The sequence below is a fragment of the Canis lupus genome, chromosome 11 (assembly GCF_048164855.1).
Source record: "Canis lupus baileyi chromosome 11, mCanLup2.hap1, whole genome shotgun sequence".
In the NCBI taxonomy this organism is placed as follows: domain Eukaryota; kingdom Metazoa; phylum Chordata; class Mammalia; order Carnivora; family Canidae; genus Canis; species Canis lupus.
In genome coordinates, this window is record NC_132848.1 from 44,239,825 (window position 1) to 44,265,445 (window position 25,621).

General features: G+C 44.0%; 2 protein-coding genes and 1 long non-coding RNA gene across 8 annotated transcripts in view; 2 read left to right on the forward strand and 1 right to left on the reverse strand.

The window, feature by feature from the left end:
- Positions 1-3,485, forward strand: part of RFX8 (regulatory factor X8) — a 64,763-nt gene extending 61,278 nt beyond the window's left edge. The window contains 2 exon segments of the mRNA XM_072844488.1: positions 3,094-3,219; positions 3,222-3,485. Coding sequence (XP_072700589.1) covers positions 3,094-3,219; positions 3,222-3,272 — 177 coding nt within the window. The 3' untranslated portion in view covers positions 3,273-3,485.
- Positions 1,198-25,514, reverse strand: LOC140643079 (uncharacterized). 6 transcript variants are annotated; one of them, XR_012039481.1, is made up of 5 exons: positions 24,191-25,514; positions 22,219-22,295; positions 3,725-3,866; positions 2,254-2,303; positions 1,198-1,810 (listed from the first exon to the last, which is right to left on the reverse strand). It is a non-coding gene; the product is annotated as an uncharacterized lncRNA (long non-coding RNA). The 6 variants fall into 6 exon arrangements; XR_012039482.1 differs by lacking the exon at positions 3,725-3,866 and having other exon boundaries at positions 24,191-25,511; XR_012039480.1 differs by lacking the exon at positions 24,191-25,514 and having other exon boundaries at positions 22,219-23,980.
- The window catches only part of CREG2 (cellular repressor of E1A stimulated genes 2), a 35,702-nt gene continuing 30,668 nt past the window's right edge, over positions 20,588-25,621 (forward strand). Inside the window, exons 1-2 of the mRNA XM_072844489.1 lie at positions 20,588-21,021; positions 23,067-23,236. Coding sequence (XP_072700590.1) covers positions 20,602-21,021; positions 23,067-23,236 — 590 coding nt within the window. The 5' untranslated portion in view covers positions 20,588-20,601. The remainder of the gene's footprint in view (positions 21,022-23,066; positions 23,237-25,621) is intronic.

Genomic DNA, 25,621 nt, shown 5'->3' on the forward strand with positions numbered 1-25,621 from the left:
GACATTTAAGACATCACTCATGAGCTAGTATTTCAGGGCTATTGTCAGAAGGCTCAGTCAGATCCATTGGCCAGGCTGTGCCCAGGGGCATGTCTCTCCCGGCACCCTGACCCTCTGGATGATGTGCCTTGTCCTGACAACAGGGTCCCACAAGGGCTGGCCAGTAGGAAGTCTGCCTGAGTACACTTTGGAACATTCTATGCAACCCTAGCAGGACAAGCAATTGTACTAGACACTCATTTCCAAGTGTGTACATCTCTCTACTCCCTGGCTGGGGAGAGAACTAGGACTGTAGATAATCTGACATGCCCCTTGATCACCAAGATAACTGGGAGTAAATTTTCACTTCTTTGGCCACAGCTGGAAGCTGCTGGAGAGCAGACACTGTCAGCTCCTTATGCTGAGCATTTAAATGCATCATTTCAGCAACTCAAGATGTGCCATCATTGCCTCCATTTCACAGATAGCATAACTGAGCTCATGAGGTGTCAAGTAATGTTCCTAAGGTCACCTCACTAGTAATTGACAGAGCAGGGAGTCAAACCTTTGTAGATCTCCTTGCAAGACCATCTAGCATTTTCTCTCTCCCCAGAAGATGCTACTATGTGCTTTAAGTCCAAAAGCGGTGATTCAAGAATAAATAAAAAATACCTTCAAGTCTGAAGATTTGGGAATATAAGTGGGAAATTCTATGTATATTAACTTCCTGGGTTCAAATGCCCATCTTCCACCTCTTAGCTGAGAACCTTGTGCAAGTTGCTTAATTTATCTGTTCCTCAGTTTCCCTATCTACAAAATGGGAATAATAATATCTAATCCCATAGGGCTGTTATGAAATTTAAATAAGTCAATCGTTACAAAATTCTTGAACATAGTAATTACCCATAACCATTAGTCATCATTATTATTTCTCCAAAGAAACCTAATCTGAGTGCCTTTCCATTGACACTCCACCCAATCTCCTAGCAACTCCAAAGTTCATTGCAGTGGGGTTTGACCTATATTTAATTGGTGGAAACAATAGAGAAAAACATTAAATACTTAATTGAACTACATCATAAAGCAATACAGGCAGATGAATGTCAGATAATCCAAGGTAATATGCATTAGAGATTAATTAAACCTGCTTCTGTTTGTGCATGTCTGCTGAATTAGCTATAATGACTTAAACACTCTAACACCAAAAAGTTACGCTCATCTAATTTTTATTGCATTCATTATTCAGCATTTGCACTCATCATCAACAAAAAAGCACACCCTCTGTGTCCCATCTGCATTCATCTGCCGCGAGTTAACGCCTCATTCAGCGGTACATCTGTGGCTTCCTCATTCTTTGAACAATTTAGTGCTGCCCTGCACCTATGATAACATCCAAAGTCAGCATTCTGGACTTGCATATCCATCTGTCACTCTTCTACATTCCAACAACATTCAAGATAGGAAGGTGCCAAGGAGTCTTTAAGAATAAAGTAAAAAATCATACTGATATTAAATAAGAAATATTCTTTTTTTTATTTTTTCAAATTTATTTATGATAGTCACACAGAGAGAGAGAGAGAGGCAGAGACATAGGCAGAGGGAGAAGCAGGCTCCATGCACCGGGAGCCCGACGTGGGATTCGATCCCGGGTCTCCAGGATCGCGCCCTGGTCCAAAGGCAGGCGCTAAACCGCTGCGCCACCCAGGGATCCCAAGAAATATTCTTTTTAAAAACATACCACATGGAGGCACCTGGCTGGCTGAGTTGGTAAACCATGTGGCTCTTGATCTCAGGGTTGTAAGTTGAAACCCCACATTGGGTGTAGAGATCACTTAAAAATAAAAAAATATATATATTTAGAAATAAAAAATAAAATAACATACTAAACATTTTTCACTTTAGGGTATATACTCAAGGATTAAAGCATGGCAAAAATATTTAAAAACAAATGACTCTTTAGCTATAGGACAAAGGTAAAGACGATTTTTTTAAGGTTTTTTTTTTTTTTTTTTTATGATAGTCACACACAGAGAGAGAGAGAGGCAGAGACACAGGCAGAGGGAGAAGCAGGCTCCATGCACCGGGAGCCCGACATGGGACTCGATCCTGGGTCTCCAGGATCGCGCCCTGGGCCAAAGGCAGGCGCCAAACCGCTGCGCCACCCAGGGATCCCTAAAGACGATTTTTTTGAGAGAGAAGAGAAACATCCTCTCATTGGGTGGTGATGGTTATTGTCAAATTTAGGGAGAAAGAATGAAAAATAATTTCACTAACCTTGCATTTGAAGTTGTCTTGTGCACATCCTTGTCAAAATGTATTCACTTCTGGGGAGTGAAGGAGGTTATCGATGAAACCACACCAAGAAAATATGTCTCTATCAGTTTAAAAGTAATCATGTCCAAGGATTTACTAATCTTCCAAGTACCATTGGAGCTAAGGGAAAGGAGGCATATTATCCTTGTTTCTCTGATAGCAAGGCCAGCTCAGGCAAGTTAGATGCCTTATCCAAGAGCAGGCACTAAGCTAACATCAGAATCTGTGAATCTCTCGAATCTATTAGTACCCAGGAGTGTTAATTTAATCAAGGACTTTTTTCATCATCCCTTATCTACTGGTATGTTTGATGGATGGTGGAGAGAGGATCTATGTGGGAACTGGAGCCAAGAATACAGGGATTGGTATCCATCTGGAAGGCAGCCGAAGCGATGAGCTTTTCAGCCACCTGGAGCCCCACGGACATTTCACAGGTTCCTTTCTGACAATGGATCCACACTCACCCGTGTCTTTAATAGCAGAGTATTGGTTTGATCTCTGCTCCTCCCAAACAACTGCAGGCCTACTCGTTTTCCTAAAGAGAGCCCACCTGCCTCCCCTCCCCGTGGCCCCTCTCTCTTGCACCATCCCAGGGATGAGACTCCTTCCCTGAAGTCCTCACCAGGCCTTGATCATTCCTCAGAGAAATTAGGACCTCATGTAGTAGGAATAAATAAGGGCACAAGCTTGCAGTTTAGGTGGGTTGAGGGCATGGTAGAAGGATACAAGTGGTGGGTCCTGCAACAGGGAGTAACTTCTCTTTTTATCTTTCCCTGCCGTTTAAACATTTCCCCCTTGCAGCTCATCCAGGTATTACTAGAAGACAAGGCCACGGAAAGCACTGTCAAACTCAGCCTTCCTGTGGGACAAGAAGCCCTTGTGACCCTAAAAGATGGACAAAAATTTGTAATTCACATATCAGATGTACCCCCAAAGCTCTGAAAATATTTTTTTTCAGGGAAAGCAATGCTAATATATAAGGTTATTATTTGAATAGGACATGAGAAGACATAGATTTTTCACTCTTAAAAATATGTTAAATGAAAAAAAATAAAAATAAAGATATATTAAATGCTAAAGCTTTTATATTGATTAGAAAGAAGATTTTCTGTACATGGGAGAGGTAGCATTGTCTGTGTTTGTATTTCAAGGAGCCAGTTTTGATGAATCTCATAAACTGATTTGGAGATTAATTGTTGCTTCTGTTGCTTTTCTTTAGGGATTTTTGAGTATGTTTGTTGGGGACTTAACAGAAGAGAAATTTGAGAAATCTTGTTGGGAGGAGAGAAATGGATAGATCTCTAGAGAAAGATAAAGTTTGAAGAACACAAACTTATACAAGCAATAGAATGCCAATGGTAACATTTTTCTTCCCCTTGCAGAAAGATCCCCTCAGGCAGTGAGGAACAGGCAAAATGCAATTTGAACCCACCGTTAGGCTTACACAGTGGTCCACTAAGAATATTCGAAAGGTGAGGTGGAATTGTGAAAGCAGTAGTGTCTGCAACAAATGATGTCCTGCTTTGAATCACTTTTCATTCCTCTCTGTTGCAAAATCCTAAGGAATGCTGAAACTAAGAATAGATCCCTGTTAAACCAGATCAATTTTTATATAACCAATTATAATATTTAAAAGGAATTTAACAATTCATGCTCAACATGATTTCTGGTGTAAGTGGAGAGAAGAGAGAATATTTTATTGATCTTATATTATTTAAGAAATGAGTTAGGTTTCCCTAAATGCTTGGAAGTTTTAAAGAAACCTAAGAACTATATGTCACGAGATCCATTAAGAATTCTTCATCTTTATAGTTAAAGAAGTAATCATATTTCAGGCCCCCCCCGACCTTTAATATGTTACCTCATTCCTTAAGCTCTCTGGGAGGGGTTGTCTATCAAAGAATAACTCAGAGATTCTCCTTTGCTCACTGTTCAATAACTTAGCATATCATTTGTTTGCTCACATGTAAGTAAAGGGATGGGAGACTGAGTGAAGAAACAAAGCTAACAACAAGATGTATCAGTCTGGGAACAGTGAATTTTGTTTGCATATTTTGGGGTAAACTGATAAGCTGAGAACTAGCAGAGGACATTCTGTCCTTGAAAAAGCCAACCAGGTTTGTCAAAGGCAACAATCTGAATTGTTTATCTCTAGGGTTAGAAATTAGGGTAGGGGATGGGGGTGGGTTGTAAGAAAGAAGAGAAGAAGGGTTTCTGGGACTCTCATAGAGTCTCCAGTTCCTGACTGGGGTGGGGGGTGGCTGTACAAGTGTGTTCACCTTGTGAAAAAGGGTCACAAAGTTTGTGGTTTGATTTGATTACTTTTCTGCTTTATATTATACCCGAAAATGTATTTTTAAAAATAGAAGGCATTACATACATAATGGGGATCGTTTTGGAAGTTTCTGGTGGGAGAATGGCTAAGAAGCACACAGGAGTTCAAGAGACAGTGAGCCAGGTTGGAAAGCCACCAGAGCCCATGAGTCCTGATACGAAAATGGAACCACACCTGCCCTGCACATCTGTGTTTTTCCCTCTCAGTCTACCCCTTGTGAGCTGAGGCAGGAGGCCGAGCAAGGAAGCTGAGAATCTAACCACATCCACCTCCCTCAAGACCCAACAGAGTTCTCAGCCAGGAGAGAGGAGAAGCTCTTATCCTTAATAAAGTTTGACATTTGGGTTATTACACTGGATCGGACATTCTAATTACTCAACAGAGAGGGTTCTTGTTTCATTCATGGCAAATTATGCTCAGAGACCAAGATTGTCTTTGCCAATAACTCATTTAACGGAAGTTCACTGCGGGAATTATAATTTATAATAATAATATGTCACAAGCCAGCAGCATCCAGGATAATGTCTCTCTTCATGAGCCAATAAAGAAATAACATACTCCAAACCAGTAATAGATTAATTACACTACTGTTCCAGGCAAAGGGGAGATGAAAGATATAAAATCCAAATTTAATTGAGGTGTGCCTTTCCACAAGTTGGTTCTCAGAAGAGTCAGCTTCGCCAACCAAGAGCTGAGGGCCAGCTGCCAGCACGGATTGAAGGCGCCTTGTCCCTGGAGCACCTTGCTAGCAGAGCGGAAGCGCTGGTGTTGGTGGGGAAGAGGATCCCCTTCAGGGGGCCACTGCATGGTTTGCACCACGGCCAGCAAGGAGTAGCCTCGCCACGGCAGGAGCTACTGTCCCAAGGTCTTCAAAGAGCTATCTAGACCGCCAAAGAGCAGCCCTGCCTGGACAGAACACTCTGGTAAGGCTTCACAGATTCTTGGTATCTGTAAGCACTCAGCACAGCAGTTTTGTGACGTCCTTCTGACATGGTCACCCGAATGTAAACAAAGTCACCCTTAGATCCAGACAACCTCACTTAACCATGAAGAAGTGGATTTGAAATCATGGCAGTGCTTACGATTGAAAGTGACGGGTGGTCTATGATGTGAACGTGAATGTGAGCATAAATAGGACCTCCCTCTGGTCCCTTCCCCAAACCTGGGTTTTTATCAAAGAGCCAGAAATAATTTACAGAGCGAGTGGCAAAGACTGTTTCCTGCTTGCACCATCTATCACTTCACGATTGTGGCCTGACTAAGCCTTAATGGCTTCAAACAGCCACAATGTGTGTATTATTCCTCCCACGGGTCCTCAGGTTGTTTGGACGATTATGCTGATCTGGGCTGGACCCCGTGAACCTTGGCTGGACTCACTCAGCCATCTACCACAGAGGCAATAATATTTCCTGAAACAGTCATTTGAAATAGAAATAATAATGAGCCCCTGTACAAACAGAAGTCTTCCCAGGGCCCATCACTAGTGTCAATATGGTGCTTGCAGAAAGAGAAGCACATCAAATAGTACATAGATCTTGGAACATAAAACTGTACCCACAGTGATGTTAAATTGGAAGGGGGGATCCCTGGGTGGCTCAGCGGTTTAGCGCCTGCCTTCGGCCCAGGGCGTGATTCTGGAGTCCCAGGATCGAGTTCCGCATCAGGCTCCCTGCATGGAGCCTGCTTCTCCTTCTGCCTGCCTGTGTCTCTGCCTCTCTCTCTCTCTCTCTGTCTTTCATTAATAAATAAGTTAAAAATTTAAAAAAAAAATTGGAAGCCTACCAACATTCTGGCAACAAACAGATCTTGCAAACACAGGCATTTGATCTAAAATGTATAGTGATGTATTCCAAAATTATTTGTCATATGTATTCTTTTTCATGTGCTACTCTTTAAGCATCGGGGATCATCATGGAACTAAACAGGCAAATCCCTGCTCCTCGTGGGCTTATATTCCTGGTAGAAGACCAACACCAAACTAATCAACAGAAGTCTGATATCTTAGGTAGCTATCGCTATTACCTAGTATAATAGTTAAAATAACACACAATAATGGAGATAATGATGGGGAGGCAGGTGTTGCTTCTTCCAGGGTTCTCAAGCAAGGTCTCTGTCACAAGGTGTAATTTGAAAAGAGATCAAAAGAAAGAAAAAAGAAATTGTGAGAATCTTCTAGAAGGGTGGGACAATGAATCAGGGTAGTTGAGTAGCACTCCCAGGCAGCCCCAGTGGCCTCTTGAAGTTAATGACCATGAACTTAAAACTATTAAGGATTTAAAATCAATATTGGTTTCAGAAATATGGCAAGCTACTATATTGGAATGAATTCATCAGGTGAAAGCAACTATATGTGTTGGAAAAAAAACAGAAAATGTCTTCTTAAAAGCATCACAAAGCTGACTAGATGGAAAAAAAAAAAAAAAAAAAAAAAAAGCCCTCCCGATCAAAATCTAAGAGAAAGTGGAGTTAAGTGAGATAAGCTGAGCACCAAGGCTACTTTTTCCAATCTATGCTACTTTGAGCTTCAGGTTTGATGACCACTAGGGGGAAGAGAGCAGTAGTCAAATACCAGAACCTATCCAGGGTGTGGAGTCTAATAGCAGACCTCACAAATTGGAACATCCAAAGGTTTATACACTCCAGGTAAGGGTGAGTCAGAAGTGAACGTGCCCCTGCCCTCCCTTCCCACCCTATTCCATACCCAGGAGGTGACAAAGTTGCTGGGTGTAACAGGTTGGGGGGAAAGCTGTCACCCTCTCTTCTCTCTTTCTTCCCAGCCCCTAGAAGCCACTCCTTTTATTGACAAATGGTATTCTATTGGATGGATATACCACATCTCATTTATCCATTCATCATTTAGGTTGTTTTCCCTGAATGGAAATGGAAATGACGTCATTTCCACTTGAATAACACCTCTATAAACATTGGTGTACAAGTTTTTGTGTGGACACACATTTTCATTTATCTTGGGTATATACCTGGAATTAAATTGCTGGTTCATATGCTTTTTATTTTCTTTTTAAGATTTTAGTTATTTATTAATGAGAGAGACAGAGGCACAGGGAGAGGGAGAAGCAGACTCCATGCAGGTGCCAGATGTGGGACTCGATCCCAAACTCCGGGATCGGGCCCTGAGTCAAAGGCAGACGCTCAACCGCTGAGCCACCCAGGCATCCCACTGGTTCATATGCTAACTCTATGTTTAACCTTTTCAAGAACAGCCAAACTGTTTTCCAAAGAAAACACAACTGTTTCCCAAAGAAATAGCTTTATTTTATGAAACTTCTCCACAGCCTAGGAAGCTTGACCAACAATTGTGTGGATAGTACACAGGGAATCCTGGCTGGAGGGAATCCTGGCTGTTATTAGGGGATTTGAAAAAGAGAAAATTGCCCAAAAGATGAGTAACTTTAATTCATTTAGCACCCCTATTTCCTCTTATCACACTGAATATTCTCATCAGAAATGGGTAAAGAGGAGATCCCTGGGTGGCACAGCGGTTTGGCGCCTGCCTTTGGCCCAGGGCGCAATCCTGGAGACCCGGGATCGAATCCCACATCGGGCTCCCGGTGCATGGAGCCTGCTTCTCCCTCTGCCTGTGTCTCTGCCTCTCTCTCTGTCTCTCTCTGTCTCTCTCTCTGTGACTATCATAAATAAATAAAAATTTAAAAAAATATTAAAAAAAAAGAAATGGGTAAAGGGTCCACATATTTATCACCTGTCTTTTTGTGAAGTGGTATCTCATTGTGGTTTTGGCGTGCATTTCCCTAATGACTAATAATGTTGAACATTTTCTCATGTGCTTATTGGCCATTTGCATATCTTCTTAGAAGAAATGTCTATTAAAATCCTTAGCACATTTTAATTTTTTAATTTTTCAGTTTTTAAAGATTTTATTTATTTTAGAGAGAGGGAGAGAGCATGCAAGTGGTGGGAGGGCCAGAGGGAGAGGGAGAGAGAAAAATCTCAAGCAGACTCCCTGTTGAGTATGGAGCCCAACACAGGGCTTGATCTCACCCTGAGATCATCACCTAAGCTGAAATCAAGAGTTGGACACTTAATGGACTGAGCCACCCAGACACCCCATTTGCACATTTTTAAAGAGGCTTGTTTTCTTGTTATTGAGTTGTAGATGTCCCTGGGTATTCTGGATACAAGTCCCTTGTCAGATAATGTCTCTGTAACAGAATATTTTACCTAGCAAAAAATCCTTTATCGCATCTAATAAATATAACGACATTCTTTCATTATCATCTAATTCTTAGCCCACATCCAGATTTCGCTACTTACTTCAATAATAGATTTTAACAGTTGGCCCATACATTGCACTTCATCTGTGTCTCCTAAATCTTTTCATATCTATGACCGTACCCATAATTTTTCATGCCACTTATTTGTTGAGGAAATGGAGTCATTTGTACCAGGGAGTGTTCCACATTCTGAATTATATAACCTGTTCCATTGCATTCCATATTTCTGTTATGTAGAAGTTAAAATAGAAGCTTGGGCAGATTCAGGCCAAATTTTTTGTTTCAAGTTTTTATTTAAATTCCAGTTAATAGGAAACAAACTGAGGGTTGCTGGAGGGAAGGTAGTGGGGAAATGGGGTAACTGGGTGATAGGCATTAAGGAGGGTACATGATCTAATGAGCACTGAGTGTTAATATGCAACTGATGAATCCCTGAACTCTACCTCCGAGACTAATAATACACTGTATGTTAATTAATTGAATTTAAATAAAATTCAATTAAAAATAAAAGTTCTATGGAAAAATTTTAAAAATAAATTCTAGGGATCCCTGGGTGGCACAGCGGTTTGGCGCCTGCCTTTGGCCCAGGGCGCGATCCTGGAGACCCGGGATCGAATCCCACATCGGGCTCCCGGTGCATGGAGCCTGCTTCTCCCTCTGCCTGTGTCTCTGCCTCTCTCTCTCTCTCTCTGTGACTATCATAAATAAATAAAAAATAAAAAAAAATAAATTAAAAAAATAAATTCTAGTTAATTAACATAGACTGTAATATTGGTTTTAAGAGTAGAATTTAGATTCATCATTTACATATAACACCCAGTGCTCATCCCAACTAAGTGCCTTCCTTAATATCCATCACTCATTTAGCCCATTCCCCAACCAACTCCCTCCAGCAACCCTCAGCTTGTTCCCTATAGTTAAGACTCTCTCATGGTTTGCTTCCCTCTCTCTTTCTTTTTCCTTCCCCTATGTTCATCTGTTTTGTTTCTTTAATTCCACATATGAGTGAAATAATATATTTGTCTTTCTCTGGCTGACTTATTTCACTTAGCATAAGTGATCTAGATCCATCCACATCATTGCAAATGACAAGATTTCATTGTTTTTGATGACTGAGTAATATTCCATTGTTCATATATATTACATCTTTTTTTTAAATTTTTATTTATTTATGATAGTCACACAGAGAAAGGGAGAGAGGCAGAGACACAGGCAGAGGGAGTGCTTCAGGCTCCATGCACCGGGAGCCCGACGTGGGACTCGATCCCGGGTCTCCAGGATCGGGCCCTGGGCCAAAGGCAGGCGCCAAACCGCTGTGCCACCCAGGGATCCCTACATCTTCTTTATCCATTCATCAGCTAATGGATATTTGGGCTCTTTCCATAGTTTGGCTATTGTTGATAATGCTACTATAAACATTGGGGTGCAGGTGCCCCTTCAAATCAGTATTTTTGTATCCTTTGAATAAATACGTAGCAGTGCAATTGCTGAGTCATAAAGGTAGCTCTATTTTTAACTTTCTGAGGAACCTCCAAATTGTTCTCCAGAGTGACTGGACCAGCTTGCATTCCCACCAACAGTAAAAGAAGGTTTCCCCTTTCTTCACATATTTGCCAACATCTGCTGTTTCCTGTGAAGAACATTCTCACAGGTGGGAAGTGGTATCTTATTGTAGTTTTGATCTGTATTTCCCTGATGATGAGTTATATTGAGCACCTTTTCATGTATCTATTAGCCATCTAGATGTCTTCTTTGGAAAATGCCTATTTGTGTCTTCTGCCCTTTCCTTAACTGATTATTTGTTTTTTGGATGTTGATTCTGATAAATTCTTTTTTAAAAAATATTTTATTTATTCATGAGAGACTTAGAAAGAGAGGCAGAGACACAGAGAGGGAGGCTCCTTGCAGGGAGTCCAATGTGGGACTGATCCCGATGCCCTGAGCCAAAGGCAGATGCTCAACTGCTGAGCCACCCAGGCATCCCGATTTTGATAAGTTCTTTATCTATTTTGGATACTAACCCTTTATCAGATGTGTCAGTTGCATATATCTTCTCCCATTGCATAGATCAGGCCAAGGGTTAATGAGGTTGCTAAGGGTAAATTATTTTAAACATTTCCTAGACAGCCCTGTGCAATTCCTACTTGTGCTCACACCACTGCATCACATCAGGAAACACTTGATGTCACTGCAATGAGCTGAATGTGTTCCTCCAAAATTCATATGTTGAAGCCCTAGACCCCAGTGTTTAAAGGTGGGGACTTTGGGAGGCAACTAGGATTAGATGAGGCCTTGAGGATGGGGGCTTCATGATGGTATTAGTGCTCTTATAAAAAGAAAAAAAGAGGAAAAGTCATCTAAGCACACAGTGAAGTGGCCATCTATAAGCCAAGAAGAGAACCTTCACCAGACATCAAATCTGCCAGCACCTCGATCTTGGACTTCTCAGCCTCCAGAACTGTGAGAAATAAGTGTCTGTCGTTTGAACCACCTAGTCAATGGTATTTTGATAGAGTAGCCCAAACAGACTAAGACAGTCCTTTGTCCCACATTTGGTGAAATTAGGAATTAGGATCGATCCCAGGGTTCAAGTGTTGCCAGACTGGTGTAAAATTCCACCTGAACTTGTACTCAGTATTTTTTTTAAGATTTTATTTATTCATGAGAGACAGAGAGAGAGAGTCAGAGACACAGGCAGAGGGAGAAGCAGGCTCTGTGCAGGGAGCCTAATGTGGGACTTGATCCCAGGTGTCCAGGATCAGGTCCTGGGCCGAAGGAGGTGCTAAACTGCTGAGCCACCCAGGCTGCGCTGTACTTATATATTGATTATTGTTGCCTATATTGATTGCCTCATTAGGGGTTGCAAAATGATTTTTTTATCATTTTCTATTTCCTTCTAGATGTGTTAGCTAGAATTTATCTAGAAAGAAAATCTTTCCCTCATCAACTATTGGTTACCTTGAAATATAATTGAAATATAAGAGGAAAGGCAGGATAAATGCTTAGATTATTTTTGCTTTAGAAAAAAATAGAGTAGGAGGGATCCCTGGGTGGCTCAGCGGTTTAGTACCTGACTTCAGCCCAGGGCATGATCCTGGAGTCCCGGGATTGAGTCCCACATCAGGCTCCCTGCATGGAGCCTGCTTCTCCCTCTGCCTGTGTCTCTGCCTCTCTCTCTCTCTCTCTCATGATTAAATAAATAAAATCTTAAAAAAAAAATAGAATAAATCAGATGCCCTGATAACTTCCAGTGAAGACTATTGAGATTTTGTCTTTTGTTTTGTTTTTCATCATTATTAACTCAAGAGACCAGTACTATTAGCTAGACTAATGTCTTATGCAATTATAGTACAACATAAAAAACAGGAATTCAACATTGGTGCTGTGTGTGTGTAGTTCTATGACATTTTATCACATGTAGATTTGTGTAACCACTACCACAATCAAGATACAGAACTCTTGGGTCACCTGAGTGGCTCAGTTGAGCATCTGCCTTTGGCTCAGAGAGTGATCCTGGGGTCCTGGGATCGAGTCCTGCATTGGGCTCCCCACAGAGAGCCTGCTTCTCTGTCTGCGTATGTCTCTGCCTCTCTCTGTGCCTCTCATGAGTAAATAAAATCTTTTTTTTAAAAAGATACAAAACTCTTCCACCACCACAAAGAGCTCCTTCACGCTACCCCCTTATAGTTATACACCCCCACACACCATCATTAACCCTTAGCAACCACTAGCCTGTTTTCCATCCCTATAATTTTGTCATTTTGAGAATGTCATATAAATGAAATCATACAATGTGTGACTTTTTGAGACTGATTTTTTTTTCACTCAACATAATGCTTTTAAGATCCACCCAAGTTGTTGCATGTATCAATTTTTATTGTTGAGTAGTATTCCATGATATGGATAGAACCATTTGTTTAGCCATTCACATATTGAGGGACATTTGGGTTGCTTCCAGTTTGAGGCTGCTACAAATAAAGTTGCTATGAACACTGATGTCTATAGGTTTTCGTGGGAGACATATGGTTTTAGTTCTCTGGGAAAAATGCCCAGGAGAGCAATTGCTGAGGAGTACGGTAAATAAATGTATGTTTAGTGTTTAAAATAACTGCCACTATTATTCTTTTTGATACTTAAATTATTCCATCTTTTCCCAGGGGAAGACCTTTCCAGTTGCCTCCTGTGTTCTTCTGACATGATCTATTAATCTTTTCTAGCTTTCTTTTCTAACTCGAGAAGGCATCCCAGCCTCATCTTGTACATTCCCATCCTCAAACTTTAAACCATGCTCTATTTCCTCCGACCACATGCCTCTCATTGTTCTTGACAAAGTATTTGTGAGTGGGAAGTAATGGGTGAGCAGTAGATCTGCAATCTGTTCTCTCCCATTACTAGTCAAATATTCTTGTAAAGGTACCAATGGCCAGTCTCCTACAACCAAACTTGAGAGTATTTGCTAGTGGGAGAGTCCTTTGCTAGAGCAACACATACCCGATGGTTCTGGATTGCTTACAGTAAAACAAACCTAAAATCACTGGAAAATGTCACTAAGCCAAGTAACCAAGTTCCAATTCAAAATAACTCCTTCTGTGTAAGTGCTATGACCACATGCATCATTTAGAGACCTCATGTGGTGCTCATACACTGCTACCAGGCTACTAGGACTATAAGATGGTAAATATCACATTGGAAAACAGTTTGACAGTGTGTCAGTCTGCTTGGGCTGTCATAACAAAATATCATAAACTGAGTGGCTTAAACCACAGACATTTATTTTCTCACAATTCTGGAAGCTAGTAGTATAAGATCAAGATGTCAGATGACTTGGTTCCTGGTAAGTTCACTCCCTAGCTTACATCTATCTATCTTCTTGCTGTGTCCTTACACAGCCTTCCTTGGTGCATAGACACAGTGGGGCAGGAAGGTGGGTGGAAGAACTTTCTCACTTCCTCTTCTTATAAGGCCATTAATGCCATCATGGGGTCTCACCCTATGACCTAATCCAATCCTCATTACCTCCCAAAGGCCCCATCTCTAAATATCATCATAATGGGGGATAGAGCTTCCACATATGGGCAGGGCCACAAACATTCCATCCATAACACAGTTTTCTATAAACATATAGCTACTCTATCAGCCAGCGATTTTATTCCAAGGTATTTACCCAAAAGAAAGAAAACATATATTCACAAAAAGACTTGTACAAGGGTACTTATAGATGCTTTAGCTATAATAGACAATATCTGGTAACAAGATTATTATCCATCAATAGGTTCAAGGACAAACCAATTTCAGTATATTCATTGTATTCAGGTGCTTGAGGTTGCCATAAAAAATACACAGGCTGAAAAAAAAAAATACACAGGCTGGGTGGCTTAAAGAACAGAAGGTTCTTCTCTCACAGTTCTGAAGGCTGGGCAGTCCAAGATCAAGTTTCCAGCTGATTCAGTTTCTGGTAAGAGCTCTCTTCCTGGCTTGCAGATGGCCACCCTTGCGCTATGTCATCACATGGCTTTCCTTGGTGCTCATACACAGAGAGATAGTTCTCTGGTGTTCTTATTAGGTCACTAATTCTGTCAGATCAGTCCCCACCTTTACAGCTTCACTTAACTTTAATTATTTCATTAGAGGCCCGATCCCCAAATATAGCTACCCCTAAACATATGAATTGGGGGTGGGGGTAGACACAAAGCTTCTGTCCACAACAATAAGTTATCCAAAATGTAGCACAAAGATAAAGAGACAACAAATATAAAAGGTTAAAGACCAGAGAGGTCTAAAATGTTTCCAATGAAAGAAGGAAGAAAAGGAGGAGGAAGAAACCCCCACTCAGATGCATACCAAACACACAGAGAAGAGTTTAGTTTTAAAGCCACAGGAGAACTAAAGAGCAGTGGTCTTCAAAGGAGTGGCCATGAGGCTGAAATCTGACTTCTCAGCAGCAACATGGAAACCAAAAGTGGAATGATGACTTCCATGTCTTGAAGACATGCCTATTGCTAGAATTCTATACTCAGCAGAAATATTTGCTGAGAGTGAAAGAGAAGTACACTTCAGACAGAGAGTTTGCCACTAGTAGACCCTCATTAAAGCGAATTCTAAAGGATATAATTCCTTTAGAATGATCTTTTAGATGATATTTAGAGATGGGCCTTTAGGAGGAAAGAAAATGATTACAAATGGAATATCTGAGATACAAGAAAAGACAGAGTGAGGAAATTGGAGAATATGTGGCTAAATCTAAATAAATGTGAACTGGGGGTGCCTGTGTGGCCCAGTTAGTTAAGCATCCAACTCTTGATTTCAGCTCAGGTCATGATCTTAGGGTCTTGAGAGCAGGGAGTCCGCTTGAGATTCTCTCCCTCTGCCCCTCCCCCCACTAGCGCATTCTCTCTCTCTCTCTCTCTCTCTCTTTCTCTCAAATGAAATATTTAAAAATGAATAAATGAGTGGATAAAAGAATAACAATGTCTCATTGTATTAAGATAATATAGCATTAAAACAACAACATGTAAGTCAGAAGAAAGGATAGTCTTTTTAACAAAGAGTGATGGATCAGTCTAATCTCTGGGGACAAAATGAACCTCACCCATATACAGAAAATGTCTTTAAATGGATTATAGACTTAAATGTAAGAGATAAAGCTATTAATCTTCTAGAATACAACATCAAAGCTATTTTTCATGGGCTTAGGTCAGGCAAAGATTTCTTAGAAACAATACAGAAAGCACAAACCATGAAAGAAAAAAAAATTGGAAAATTAGATGCCATCAAAATTTTAAATGTTTTTTTCTTCAAAAGACACTAGTAAGGGCAGCCCCGGTAGCTCAGCGGTTTAGCACCACCTTTAGCCCAGGGCCGGATCCCAGACACCTGGGATCGAGTCCCATGTCAGGCTCCCTGCATGGAGCCTGCTTCTCCCTCTGCCTATGTCTCTGTCCCTCTCTCTCTCTCTGTGTCTCTCATGAATAAATAAATAAAATATTTTTAAAAAGACACTGGTAAGAATATGGAAATGCAAGCCATAAACTGGGAGAAAATATTGGCAAAACACATACCTGGAAAAAGACTGGTATGGAGAATATATAAAATAACTCTCACAACTCAACAATAGGAAGACCCAACCAGATTTTTTAAATGAGTAAAGAATTAAAGAGACACTTCACCAAAGAAGATAGGTAAAAAGTAGGTAAGCACATAAAAATCTGCCCAATATTAATAGTCATTGGAGAAATGTAAATTAAAACTGCACTGAGATATCACTACATACCCAGTAAATGGCTAAAATTAAAAGCCACCCAATACCAAGTGTTGCCAAGGATGTGGAGCAATTGAAACAGTCATGTAGTGTCAGTGGGAATGCAAAATGGCATAGACACTTTAGGGAAAAAAAATCTTGATGATTCATTATAGAGGTAAATTGATAATTACCACACAACCCAGCAATCCTGTTCTTAAGTGTTACTCAAGAAAAATGAAGACATGTGTCCCCACCTACACTTGTATGTGAATGTTATTAGCAGCTTTATTCATAACAGCAAAAAAAAAAAAGAAAAGAAAAGAAACAACACAATATCAACCGTTGAATGAATAAACAAATGTATATCTACACGAGGGAATATTAGTCACCTAGAAAAAGGAAAGCACTACTGGTCCATAGAACAACATGGATTAGCTCATGTGATTATGGAGCCAGAGAAGTCCAAGATCTGCCCACTGCAAGCTGCAGGCCCCAGAAAGCCACTTATGTGGTCTCGGTCCAAACCCAAAGCTCTGAGAACCAGGGGTATCAATGGAGTAAATCTCAGCGTGAACCTGAAAACTTGGGAACCAAGAGTGCTGATGTCCAAGGGCAGGAGGAGATGGGTGTCTCAGCTCTATTCAGACCCTTAAGGACTGGGTGATGCCCACCCCCAGTGGTGCGACCCATCTTCTTTGCTCATCTATGGACTCAAACACTAATCTCTTCCCCATACACCCTCACAGACACACCCAGAAATGATGTCTTACCAGCTGTCTAGGCATCCCTTAGCCCCGTGAAGTTGATGCATAAAAACATGAGCATTAACAGCTACCCAAAGACAAGCTGTGGCACTTTTCAACACCAAAAGACTGGCATACAGAAAATAAAATTAACTCTTACAAATCAATACCAAAGAAACCCCACAGGCAACCCAATAAAAATGGGGAAAAGATATTAAGGCGTTTCACAAAAGAGGATATCCAACTGGCCAATAGAAGTATGAAAAGGTAATCAACCAAACACATTAGTCATTAAAACAAAAATCACTCATTACCATTATTTATCCACCAGACTGGTGGAGGAGTCAAAAACCAGGAAATCTGACAATAATCTGTATTGATGAGAATGTGGAGCAACAGCAACTATCATACACTGATTATAGCGATGTAAACTGGTACAATCATTGTGGAAATCAGTTTGACATTATATAATAAAATTAAGCACACTTATACCCCACAATCAGCTATCCTACTACAAGTGATATTTTCTAGAGAAACTCTTGAATGTGTGCACCAGTGCCTTAGCTTAGGTTCCTCCAAAGTTCTGAGACGAGCACTTGGCACACAGTAGTTTACTTCGGGATGTAGTCAGTCCTAAAGAACAGAAGTGGCGCATCATTTGAATGATTGAACCAGTGAGGAAGGAAAGCCATTCGAAGGGGGTGAGCAACCCATGCTCATTCCTGCTGGATACCCTCCGAGAAACTGTGTAAAGTAAATTGCCCACCCGTGGCCTGGAAATGGGGAGTATTTATCCTAGGGCTCCTGTCCACATTAGTCAAAGATCCCTTTTCTTGAGATCTACGAGTAGAGTAAATTACCTTTGCCATGGCAGTCATCTCTTGATCTGCCGGCCTCACCCTACCTGAATAATAAAACCTATCAAAACATCTACTGACAGTACTTGAATAAATGGTCAGATAGTCACACAATGCAAAGTATTGTGTACAGCCATATACATCCACAAACAACAAAACAAGGGTGATCCCCACAAACAGAATTTTGACTGAACGCAGACACAAAAAATACATTAAGTATGATTTCATTTATATGAAGTTCAAAATAAGATGAATCCATAGCATTGAGGGTGCATACGTAGGAAGTCAGACTATGAAGAAAAGCAAAGAATGTGTGTCACAAATGACAAGATGGTAATCACCTCCAGGAGAGGGGGCAGGGTGTTGTGATTTGGGGAGGGGGATATATGGAGAGCTTCTGGGGAACTGGTAATGGTAATGGTAAAATTTCCTCACTGAATGATTTTAGCAGATTTTCTTGTTAGTGATTCTTTAAATCGTACACATGTATTTTACGCATTGGCTGCATATGTCCTATCTCTTAATCAAAATATTCTAAAATTATTATCATGTAGCCTGATGAATGAACAGAGGGCTAAAGAGTGAGGACGCAAGTAGATCAGAATGGTAATTGCATTATCTACATGGTGCCAGTGTGGGTGTTCGCTGACTGTAGCACCACAAAGAGGCTGGTATGACTGCAGCAGAGTCTGCGAGGGAGATGCAGTGGAGGATGGCCAGGGACAGACAGACAGGCAGGGACCAGGTTACAGGGGTCCTGTATATCGAATTAAGGAACCTGGACTTGATCCTGCTGGCAATGAACAGTAAGAATTAGGCATTTCTTCTTCACATCATGTGCTGGGGCGTCAGAGGACAACACCCACCTTCACCAGAGCCTCACAATAAGACGCAGCCCCTGACAGTCAAGAACAAGAGCGTCGATGGCAGGAGTAGCCGCGGGGCTTGCCCTGCTCCCTGCAGAGCCCGGCAGGGGAAGCGGTTGTGCTACACGGATCTGGCGCGGCGGCTCCGTGCTCCTCCTGGGCCACTGGGATAGATGTGACTGTCCTTATTTTGCAGACACAGCTAGTAGGTCATAGAGCAGGATTTGGATTCATTTGAAGTCATTTGAAAGAGCCCACGTTTTTAATAACTTGCTACGCTGCCTCTCCAAGACCGTGGCACACATCACTCTGGGGCGAGTGAGAGAGGTTGGCAAGTCAGCAGCAGAGCCACGGAGGAGAGGCGATCACTGGGAGAGAATACCAGGCCTCCCCTTAGGCTCTCGGTAGAAAGAGGGCATCGTGAAAAGGTGGGGGGTGGGGTGGGAGGAGGTCAGCTTGGAGGGCACCCAGGAGATGAAGCCGACTTTTTAAAAGAAGAAAGGCTTTGAAGAGAAGGGAAAGAAGGAGGTAGATGGATTGGGGGACAGAGTAGACAACAGATCCCCTGGTTACTGCACCATGTAACATTTGCCAAAAGAGCTACAAAAATGCTAGTGCGAGCTCCTGTTTCTTTCATCCATAATAAATTGGAAGTAGGACTATCAGATTTTGAATAGAAAATCTAGAGCAGGGCAGTCCGAGTGGCTCAGCGGTTTAGCGCCGCCTTCAGTCCACGGTGTGATCTTGGAGACCCGGGATCGAGTCCCACGTCGGGCTCCCTGCATGGAGCCTGCTTCTTCCTCTGCCTGTGTCTCTGCCTCTCTCTCTCTCTCTCTGTCTCTATGAATAAATTTAAAAAATCTTTAGTTTTTTTTTTAAGATTTTATTTATTTATTTATTTATTTATTTATTTATTTATTTATTTATTTATTTATGAGAGAGAGAGAGAGAGAGAGAGAGAGAGAGGGAGGGAGGCAGAGACACAGGCAGAGGGAGAAGCAGGCTCCATGCAGGGACCTGATGCGGGACTCGATTCCGGGACTCTAGGATCGCTCCCTGGGCCAAATGCAGGTGCTAAACCGCTGAGCCACCCAGGGATCCCCAATAAAAAATCTTAAAAAAAAAAAAAAAAGAATAGAAAATCTAGAGCAGACCATGTCTCCATACGGGCAGATAAGGGAATGGCCTAAGCAGAGGCTCAGAGGGTAAATGATTAGATCATGTTGATATCTATAAAACTTCACTGCTGGCAACAGCCCAAATATCCACCAATAAGAGAACGCTTTAAACCCGGCACGTTCAGAGAATTCTCCGCCCAGTCCACCCCAGCCACTTTGTCTCTGGGCGTCTGCTCCCTTCTACTTCAGTTGATCCGTAAACATTTGATTTTGCCTTCAGATGAGCTGGGGGCAACGCATTCCTGTCCCAGCAAAGTGTAAAGGCGGTCATGGTCCTCGTGCTCAAGAGGAAGAGCGAGGCCTTTGCATCAGACTGACGCGGGGCTAAGCTCGCCTTCGCCTCTGTCCCGGCCACCTGCCCACACTGCGGCTGGGAGGAAGCCCCACGGGGCTGGGGGTGCACAGTGACATTTACTCTCTAAATGACAACGACCTCTGTGCACGGCCGGACCCTGACGCTCGCGGCGCGCCCCGCGCTGCCCTGAGCCTCCGCAAGCCCCGATTCACTTCTCCCATCCAGCACCCCAGGCGCTAGATGCTGTGCTTTGCGGGTTTCTCCGGTAGAGAAACCGAGGCACAGAGAGGCTAAGTGAGCCGGGGAGTCAGCGCGCGCGTCGGTTGGGATCTGCGCGCCCACCCGGTCTGGCCGCGGAGCGCACCCCGGCCCGGCAGGCGGCGGGACCCGGCGACGGGGAGCGCGGGGCGGGGGCGGGGGCGGGGGCGGCCGGGGGCGGCCGGGGGCCCAGCCCAGTTCCGCGCTCCCGCCGCCGGGGGGCGCCCCCGCCCGGCCCGCCGCCCGCGCGCTCCAGGCGGCCCCCGCGGCAGGGCGCGCGCCGCAAGATGTCTGTGCGCCGCCGGCCCGCGCGGCCCGCCGGCCGCCTCCCCTGGCTGCTGTGCTGCGGCGCCCTGCTGTCCCCGGCCGCCGGCTACGTGATCGTGAGCTCCGTGTCCTGGGCCGTCACCAACGAGGTGGACGAGGAGCTGGACAGCGCCTCCACCGAGGACGCGCTGCCCGCGCTGCTGGAGGACTCGGGCAGCATCTGGCAGCGCAGCTTCCCGGCCTCGGCGCACAAGGAGGACGCGCACCTGCCGCCCGCCGCCGCCGCCGCCGCCGCCGCCCGCGCCAGGCCGCCCCCCGCGCCGCCGGGGATGTTCTCCTACCGGCGCCAGGGCGGCCCGAGGCTGCGCCCCGGCACCGCCCGCTTCCTGGCCCACGCCAGCGCCTGGGGCTGTCTGGCCACCGTGTCCGCCCACGAGAAGGTAAGCGGCCCGAGCCGGCTGCAGGTGCGCGCCCCGCGGGGCCCGGGGGGGAGCCGGCGCCTGGTTACCCTGGCAACGGGGAGCGGGGGGACGCGGCCTCCCAGCCCTCGGCGCCCCGCGGACCCCAGCTTCCGGGCCACCTGCCCACACTGCGGCTGGGAGGAAGCACCAGGGGCTGGGGGTGCACAGTGACATTGTGAAATATGGACCTCGAGAATCTTTCTGGAAAGGAGGTTTAGGGTGCAAAGTGTATGTGTATGTGTATATACATACAGGCTGGAATGAGCCGGTTTCTGCTCCACTTTTATCATTCGGTTCGCAAACGTTTTACTCACCTGTTAGCCAGGATTACACCTTAAGTCAAAATGACATGGAGAAATACGAGGCTGTGACATCCTTAAGTACTCACCCTCCAGAAAGCTTTCAGGGCTGGTAAGCCTGGTAAGGGTTTTATTACAGGGAGGTAATTAGAACTCCTATTTAATTTATGCAAAAAAAAATTTTTTTTTTTGGAATGTATAGGTCATTAGCCAGCAGGCAGGCTCTTAACCCAGGTCTCACCCATTTGGGGACTGGCCAAGTCACTGGCTTGTCCACTTTGCTTTCCTTGTCTATGAAATTAAGTGGTTGACTATATAGTTTCGAAGTTCCTGTTTTACTTTTTAAAAAATATCTCAAGAAGTTTATTATGATTATGGCAATGATTTAACCCCTGTCACAGCATCCAAATGGTTGCTCACGGTTATATATGATGTTCCTAAGACACACCTTAGGAAGACATGAAGCTTAACTATGAAGCTGATCTTGGTTTAAACCATTGTTTCAGCGTGTGTGGCTGGCTCAGTCAGAAGAGCCCAACCCCCTCTTGATCTGGGGTTTGTGAGTTTGAGCCCCACACTGGGTATAGAGATTACTTAAATTAAAAATAATTTTTTTTTTAGAAAAGAAGAATCTAGATAGAGTGAATGTTTAAAAAAATACACAGATTGTTTCAAGCAGTTAAAAGGCTAGTGCCAATGTACTGAAGATACTTTGACTTTCAACGTCTCTTTTCTTAGCTTTATTATTCCGGTATTGACATTTCATCCAAATTCAATACATTCAGAGAGCATTTACCATATGCATGTCATGTGTGCAAAGCATGACTCGAGGCAGTTTATGACAAGCTGAAAAACAAGAATCTGTGAATGAACTTACAATTTTGGAAGACTCCATAACGTTGCGTCTCCTTCAAAGATGAAAGCCATCTATTATTCCACTGTTGCCATGTAACACTTTAAAGACAAGGACAGCCCCTGAGTTCTAAGCTCAGTGAGAATAAGGAACACTCTGTAGAAGGTAAATAAAGCTCATGAAGATAGGGATGCAACACCCAGCAGGTGTCAGGGCAAACCTAAGATATATTTGCATACATGTCTGAGAACTTCACCCACACCGCTGGGTGATCATGAACAAAACCGGGTGTAGTATGTTCCTAGGACTTCCAGGGTGACTTGCTGGACTATATAATGAAATATTGATTACAATTAAAAAATGTAACTAATACCTAAGAAAATGGTATGGCCCTAAGAGTAACAGTAATAGAAAGTTCCCAAAGAGTCCAAAGACCAGTTATTAAAGTTAAGACTTGAGTTCTGTTCTCAAAGTTTTCAAAACCTTGGGAGAGTGAGGCTTCTAGGGGCAGCTTATGGAAAATATTCTAGCACCCTTCCATACATTTCATCACCTCTCCCACAGATCGCTTTAAATTGCATAAAGTGAGCATTTTTCTTTGTCAAATGCTTTTCATCAACTTCCAGAATAATCCCTTTGCTATTCTCCCAGACAGAATGGCCCCGCTCACCTTCTCTGTAGAATTGTAGAGCCATCACTGGGTGACCTGGGTCAGGTGGGAACCCCTGTGGCTTCATTTACTACCCGTCAACCCCGTGATGATGCCGTGCCATCCTCGTTGCTACATTTCCTGACCAGAGACACAAGCTAAGCTCCCAGCTCAGATCAATCCAAAACCCTGCATTGAAAAAGCCTTTTTCGCTATTTGTTAGATCCCAGGACTGCCGTTTGGGAACTGCCTGCCCATCAGCGACGGCCCCTTGGACAACAGCACTGGGATTCCTTTCTTCTATGTGACACCCAAGGACCCTGCAGTGGCCGATCTGATGAAGAACCCCATGGCCTCCCTCCTGCTGCCAGAATCAGAAGGAGAGTTCTGCAGGTAGACAAAGGGGTTGGCCTTGCCCACACAGGTCCTCTGCATAAAGAAGAGGGACCATGGGGTGGGTCCTGTCTGGGTGGCATGACTTTGCCAGGGCCCTGAGATGCAAAGTGATGTGTTTACCAACCTGAAGTGGAAGGAGTGGCTGTCCGCCCCTTGGAATCAGGTGAATAGAATTCCACCACTCACCAAGTTATGTGATTTGGGGCAAGTTACTTCACCTGTGGGATCCTCAGCTTCCTCCTCTGTGCAATGGGAATAATAATTCCTACCTCACAGGGTTACTGGGACGGTTGAGGGTCTTGTACAATACCTGGTGGGCAACTGGCAGCTCTTGTTATGATGGAAATAGGGTAGGGAGGGGAGGTTGATGAAGGAAGGTCCAATAGTCCATGAGTCACAAGTAGCAAGGACTCCATTTACTACCCCCAGTGATCTACCTACTTCACTCTCTATTTACTGTTTTTCAAATTAATTTTGAACCCACCATCCCTCCCACCAGAGATGTATGCACAAAGACCCCAAATTCTTTAACACACTTTTTTCAAAACCTCTAAAAAGAAAAGACACTTAAGTGCAGATGGAACATTAATCCAACACTTCTGTCTGCATTCAGAGCATAGAGGTTGAAATCCCATCCTGCCAGGGAGACGTCTGCACCACGCTTGTGTGGGGGTCACACGGCAGGAACCCCCTGAGGAGCAGCAAATGCAACAGGTGGCCTCAGGCAAGTTCCTTAAGCCCCAGGACTCAGTCACTTCACTGGAAAATTTGGTGACACTTTAGGAACTAGGATAGAATTCATCCCAATTCCAAAATTCTATTATTCTTTACACAAGGCATAAAAAAACATTAAGCAAACAAACTGATTAGTTCTTTGGGGTGTGGGGTGGTAATAATCAAAGCAACAACATGCTGTAAAATGCCACTCAGATAAAAGACTCTGTCGCTTACCTTTGGGACACTGACAAGGAGAGACTGCATTGGGCTAGAGACAGTTCAGCTGACCCAGTTCCCTGTGGGGTCTGGCAAGAAGCCAGGAAAAGGGATGGTTCTTCTTTCATGGAATATTCTCTCTGTTCTTGGCCAGTCAAGCTTGCTGGCACTAGAAGTATATTCCCAGGATACCTTTCTAAACATCTGAGGAGTTCCTAAATCAGGCATCCTAAAGGTTGTCATGAGGCCTGAGCGTGTTGATCCCACAGCAGCTCTTGGAGACAGACAACAGAACATAGAGCAGCGCACACGGCTGCTGCAGCGTTCGGATGGCGGAAGGAATTGTCGACTGGAAGGTCCCAGGCGGGCGTCAGCAGGAGCTGAAAGCTGGCAGCCACGAGAAATCTGGCTTCGAGAAGTCCTTGCTGGGGTGATCGAGGTCTGTAAGAACTGGGTATGTGTGTGTGTGGCCTGGAACCATCTGTGCCATCCGTCTTCATGCGTGCAGACCACATCTGGAAAGTTCAGACACCTGTGCAGCACGCCAGGGTCACTGGAGGAGGCCACTCAGGACCTGAGTGGCCACCCCAGGCCCGAGGGCATCAGTGTCTCAGCACACGTGTAAGCCTGGCCTGGAAGAGGAGGGATGAGCCGCCACCGTTGTTACCCCTGTGTTTAGATCCTCACGTGAAATTACTTCTCAGAACTGCTCCCTGTTTTCCCTGTTTAAGCTTCTGAAGCATTAAAATAGAACTTAAAGAAACATACACAAAATCAAGGTTAGCACCGAAGCTAAGGTGACCGAGCAGTGGGGCCTGTTTTCACCCCAAGATCCACTACTTCCGTTGAACTGCCTATGCCCCGGTGTGTTTCTGCTGTGTGAGCTTCAGCATCCAAGCTCTGCATTATATTTTAGGCTTTGGATCCAGCATCTTGGTGATGTTGAGCACAGAGACTTAACTAGAAAGCCAGGCAGACACTGGAGCCCTGAACAAACAAGCCGAGCGGGAGCTCCTCGGGTCACAGGAGCATCACAGGGCATCAGATACAAATACCCATGGCTGGGGCAGCCGGGGGGCTCAGTGGGTGAGCATCTGCCTTCTGCTCAGGGCGTGATCCCGGGGTCCTGGGATCAAGTCTCGCATCGGACTCCCCGCAGGGAGCCTGCTTCTCCCTCTGCCTGTGTCTCTGCCTCTCTCTGTGTGTCTCATGAAAAAATAAATTAAAAAAATATGTCCATGGCTAAGAACTACTCGGACCTGCCACAGCCTGGCAAGGCAGTGAGAAGCTGCCCCTCCCACCTGATCCCTGGGTCTAGAGAGATGGCCCCTGAGACCAGGGCTCTTTGCCAAGCCCTTCACAGCATTCCCCACAGAGCCGCGGGATTACAAAAAAAGAAAAAAAAAAAACCCCTCTCATTTCTCATGCTGCTGCTGCTGCTGCTGCTGA